Below are 5,756 nucleotides of genomic sequence, written 5' to 3'. Positions count from 1 at the left end.
GTCAACTATGAGTGTAGTTTTTCCATTTTAACTTTGAAGACGTGGCTCTTTATATTTTTTTGACCATTTAATCTAGAGTGCACTATGCAAATGATCCCTAAACTATGTGTGTAGTTTTGTACGTAAATGGTACTTAAACTTTAAAAATATCGTGGGTAGTCCCTGAATTAAGGTGTAATCACATTTTTGATATTTTCACTATTCATCATAATTTTGCACCAAAAATGCCCCCAAGGCATGAAGGGCATTTTTGGACTTTCATATGATATATTTTCTTTATCTTTCTCTCTAGTACTAAATATGATATTTTTTTATAGTTTAAGTACCTAAAATGATATTATTCACTTCTTTTTTTTCAACCACTTTATGTCATATCTTCTTTCTCTCTCTTTCTCTAAAAATTTTAGGAAGTAACAAATTAAAATAAAAGAATACACTATGAAATTCTTAAATATGGAATAAAATTTAAAATTATAAATTTAATTATCAAAATAAATTTTAGCTAAATTTAATTTGATTCTGGTTCAATAATTTTATAAATATTAAATATTATAATTAATTGAAAATTAAGAATGTAGTTTTAATTAAAAAATTAATGTTTAATATTAAAAAAATAATTGAATCACAATCAAAATGAAATTTTGCTACAAATTATTTTTATAAATTTATAAAGTTAATTTTTATAATTAATATACTATTTAAGAATTTCATACTATTTTTTATTTTAATTTTTTACTTCCTAAAATTTTTAGAGAAAGAGAGAGAAAGAAGATATGATATAAAGTGATTGAAAATGTGAAGTGAATAATAACATTTTAGATACTTAAACTGTAAGAAAATATCATATTTAGTACTAGAAAGAAAGATAGAGAAAATATCGAATCTAGTACCTAGATATGAAAGTCCAAAATTGTAATGAAAAGTGAAAAGTATAAAAATGTTATTATACCTTAGTTCAGAGACTACCCACGATATTTTTAAAGTTTAGGTACTATTTACGTACAAAACGCATAGTTCAAGTATCATTTGCGTAGTTCACTCTTTAATCTAAAAGAGGTTTAATTAAATAGAAGTATGTACCACTATCATTTACTTTAACTTTGGCCAGCAAACCACTAACCAATTCTATCTTTTTCTATTCAAATTACAATCTCTCAGTATCTTTCTTAAAATTTCAACTCAAAAATCTTGTCATCTAACATTTTCTTGTTTCAAATTCAATTCTTGCAAAAAATAATTCTTATTTTATAATTAATATTTTGTATAGATTCTGTATAAGTATTTTATTTGTAGAAGTTGTTCGAGATTGTATCCAAGGGTGGAACTGTTAAATGACTTATATTTGTAAGTTTTACGTGACGATTATCCCACGGATTAGTCCAAAATCAGACTATTTTAGTTTAAAAATTCAATTTTCTGACCCAAAAAATAATTCCAGCCAAAATAATACCCATGACCAAATATCCCATTGATCGAGTCCAAATTCGATTAGGGCTGGCCCGTAGAATAGACAAAACAATATAATATTGTGTAGCAACATAAATGAATTACTAATATTTATGTCTTTTTCAATTGAAGAAGATAATATTTATATTTTTTTCAACTGAAGAAGATAATATTTATATTGGATTTTAAAGCTCATTTTGTCAGAACAATTATTAATTTAAAATCCTCCTGTGTATATGTTATTGGGCTTCTGGTTGTGGCCATATATGCTTTTAAACTTATGGGTCTAATTTAAATTAGATAAATGTTTCCCTATAAACTTATTAAGATGATGGTCCATTTGACTAATATAAAAGACAACAATAAAAGAAGTATTAATCATTCAATTATAAAGTTTGATTCACTCCTGATCGATTTCATAAGCTTTGAAAACCGAATGTGTACATTGATTGATATATTTTTTTCTTTTGTGCGTTACTTTTTAGTTTCAAATTTATTTGATTATGTTTCCTAATTTTAAGCATCACAGTGTATAAGAATCGGACAATTACGAATGAGATCATTCTTTTATGTATTTTGTGCATTTTTCTTTAGTTTCAAAAGTCATTTGATTATGTTTTATAATTTTATTGAAACATCATTTTTATATACAAATCCGACAATTGCGAAAGACATAATTTTTATATACAAATCAGACAATTACGAAAGACATCATTCATATACAACTCTGACAATTGAATATTACGTATGTGATTTATATAGACAATTAGATGAGAAAAGAAATGCCAAATTGCCAAAGCATTCATGGAATCGAAAATACTAACAACCAACACCAAGAAAATGTCATTAATAATAGCAAACCAAACGCAACAGAAGCACTGAAGAGTATCTTAAAACTAGAAAGATAGAAACCTCACAGTATTCAACGACTTCGACGACAATAACTCAACAGCGTTGTACGGACAACACCGTTACGACACACACAGGGTAGAAAATATAATATATAAATCGGAAATTGAATTGCAGAAAATGCAAGGAAATAGTTACTCTTCTTCGGATTCAGACTCTGCGCTCTGGAGCCATTCAATGAATGGTTTGACATTCTTCCAAATTGGAGAGCTTTTGTTGCCACCAGCAATACCCTTCTCGAACCATTCCACGATGAACTCCTCCTCCAGCACATCGCTATCGTACAAGGCCTTCAATACCAGAGCAACCTCCTTCGCAGCCTCGGGGGATGCCTTCCCACAGAAGGCTTCAATGGCAAGGAGCAGCTGGCGCTGCGAGTCCTCATCCTGGAGTGCAGCAATGATGTAATTCTTCTTCTTCATGACATCTTTGGAGAAGCCTTTTCCAACTCCCTCAAATAAGGCTTCGAAGTAGGCATTCACAAGCTGCTGGCGAGAGCCAGCGAGAGACTCCAGGAATGATTTGATTTGGGACGCAGAAGAACCCCTGTTGACATACTCCTTGATCAAGACAAAGAGTTCATCTTTATCCGCAGCAGCTTTCCCATTTGTCTCTCCATTGGATTTGGATTTCCCTTCCCTCGCAGGGGAGCCCTTACCCGATTTAGGCTTATCCTCGTTGGCAGAGAGCATGACCATACTAGCAGTGACAGCATTCAGCTGTTCTTGAATAGTTTGTTGTGCAGCCACGGCAGAAGTGTCAGTCTGCCACTCAACATCATCATCACTGTCTTCAGCCGCTTCACGATCATCCTTCTGGCTAGCAGCTGGAGAATGGTCCTCGTCGGAGTGGGATTTCTTCTTTGAAGTTTTTGATACTGCATCCTTAGAACTACCAGAGGGAACCTTCTTCTTCGCAGCCTCTTTCTTTAGCTTCTTCAGTTCTTCATCAGCTGCCTCTCCTTCCTTGAGTCTCTCTTTCTCGGCCCTCCTCAACTTCTTGTCCTTCCCTCCTCCTTTCTTTGACTCGGGAGGGTTCTTGATAATGAATGTTGTGAGCTTGTCTCTCATATCAACCTCTGATATGAATCCGCAAGCAGCACATTTGAGATTGATCATCTGCGACTTAGTGATGATAATTTCAGTTTCAGGGTTACCACAACCATAACACTGAACAAATTTCTTGATGAAGTTCTCAAGAAGTCCAGCAAGCTTTGAAGTATCGTGAGATCCATTGACGTGGGAAGTTCCCGTCTTCTCATCAAACTTGGATTGAGCTCCAAGCTCACAGCCAAAATACTTGGTCGTGTAAGAGGCAGGCCTGCTCAAAGCTTTTGCAATGTCAACCATATTGACAATGTTGGTCTTGATGCCATTACCACGGCCCTCGATTTTTGTGATCATCCTGGGCATCTTGTACCTATAGAAGGCATCATCCTTGTTCCCAGCACCAATGTTTTGCAAAGCCATTTTGCAGGTGTTGAAAACAACAATCTATATCAGTAGGCAAGTGAGGCGTCTTGTTCGGTCAGAGTAACTCCTTCAAAATTGTATGAATTCCACAGAAAAGGAGCAGGACACAAAAACTGGCAGTCTTCACTACGTACTTTCTGACCTTGATATGACTTCAGAGGCATGCAACCAACTAGAGGTGCAGAATTTCTATCTTTTTTCCTCTGTGGAGGACAGTACTCTCCAAGCAACCCAATTGATAATAAAAAGAGAGATGCCTGCTCAGACATAAAAGAAGTTGCTGACTTGAGACGCTCCACTTTTGCTGACTGCAATCACTGCAAGCCCACAAGCCAAAGCCCTGCACACAAACATTATAGTTCAAAATAAGGTAACAGATGAATTGGCGTATCAATAGCAAAAAATTAACAAAAACAGACAAACATCCAAAACATGAACGTTACCATATTTTTCCATATCATGCAGTTATAATCAGAATAAAAAAACAAACTAACAAATTCAAAGCAGGCTCTAGAAAACAAATTACACATCAATTGCAGTGTTATCATCCATAAACATTGCCACAGTCAACAAAATTAAAACTTAAAACAGATTAAGCAAAACAGCATATAAGGATTTACATAATTTCCATATATACATATAAAATTACTAATAGAGTGTGAAGATCTAAAAAAGCTACTGGCAATTCACAACAAAACTCATTAGTACACCTAGGATCAGACAACAGCAACTCAAACATAATCTTTAATCTCAAATCTCAATCTCCGGATAATCCCATTCCAGTTACACACACAGCATAGGGATCCAATACACTTCAATAGACATTGCCACACCAAGCAATAAGACAGAATTTTCATGTAATCATAAACCAAATCAGAAATACAATCATCACACTAGCAGACCTAAGTTTTTTAAGCTTAAAATTACTAACAATGTGTGAAGATCTAAAAAAGCTATTCATAATCCACAACAAAACTAATCACTATACCTAGAAACAGACAACCCCAACCCAAACATAATCTCAATCCCAATCCCAATACCCAGAAAATCCAATTCTGGCTGCACAACCAAAAGGTCCAAATCGGAAAACCGACAAATTCAAATCAAAATCACCTAAAGCATGAAATTTCAGATTAGTTCTAAGCTCATAAACAAACACCAAGCTCAACAATCCGAACCTCAATCAAATCGAGCAGATTCAATATCCGAAACTCGAATTTCAAATCAAAAGCAAATCCAGATCGAAAGCCCCCGATTACACACAAACTAGAGAGAGCACAATACAAATCGACGATACCACCACTCATGACGAATCCAATCGAAAATACATAAAATCGAAAACAGCAATTACAAAAAGCGATAAACCCCGATTATGGAAGAAAAGGCAAAAGAAAAATACCTTAGTTATGCTGAGAGGAGGAGGATTATAGAGAGAGGATCGAAGAGAGGTGAGGAATTAGCGTAGAAGAGCGAGTGGTTGAGGAGAAAGGGTGGAGATGAAGTATATATAGAGAAGTATGAAACCCTAGTTTGTGAAGGATTAGGATTTTAGGGCTAAACCAAACACAGCCTATCTCATTCTCAAATCTCAAATAACTCTCTTTTTCTACTCCTATTTTATTGATTTTCTTATATCTTTCTATTGTGAATTATTATATAGGTCAAAATTAAGAGTTATTAAGATGGTGATGAATACATTAAATCAAATTCGTGGTATCGGATATATTGAGTAATTAGTACTAATATACAAAAAAATTATTGACTAATTAGAATGAAAAAACGTGATCAATTTTCACATATGGATATAGTATAGTAGTAGTAATATTTTCCATGTTGGGATACAAATTTGACTACTAAATTTCGATCAGTTAAATATAATCAAAGGCAAAATGCTTAAAAAATTGGAGTTTGGTCAATTTATAATCTGTT

General features: G+C 33.7%; 1 protein-coding gene across 1 annotated transcript; it reads right to left on the bottom strand.

Moving 5' to 3' along the window:
- Window positions 1-2,263: 2,263 nt before the first annotated feature.
- LOC121809698 (eukaryotic translation initiation factor 5-like) lies at window positions 2,264-5,391 on the bottom strand. Its single transcript, XM_042210455.1, has 2 exons — window positions 5,227-5,391; window positions 2,264-4,167 (listed from the first exon to the last, which is right to left on the bottom strand). The coding sequence occupies exon 2, from the start codon at window positions 3,822-3,824 to the stop codon at window positions 2,490-2,492; it is 1,335 nt and encodes a 444-aa protein (XP_042066389.1). The 5' UTR covers window positions 3,825-4,167; window positions 5,227-5,391; the 3' UTR covers window positions 2,264-2,489.
- Between the last annotated feature and the right edge of the window lie 365 nt (window positions 5,392-5,756).

This window comes from Salvia splendens, chromosome 6 (assembly GCF_004379255.2).
Source record: "Salvia splendens isolate huo1 chromosome 6, SspV2, whole genome shotgun sequence".
Lineage (NCBI taxonomy): Eukaryota > Viridiplantae > Streptophyta > Magnoliopsida > Lamiales > Lamiaceae > Salvia > Salvia splendens.
The sequence above is the reverse complement of the archived record's forward strand: the minus strand, read 5'-3'. Positions and strand labels throughout refer to the sequence as shown.

What these genes read in the sequence shown, in the direction of transcription:
- LOC121809698 (XM_042210455.1), bottom strand. Translation starts at nt 3,824, where the DNA reads ATGGCTTTGCAAAACATTGGTGCTGGGAACAAGGATGATGCCTTCTAT.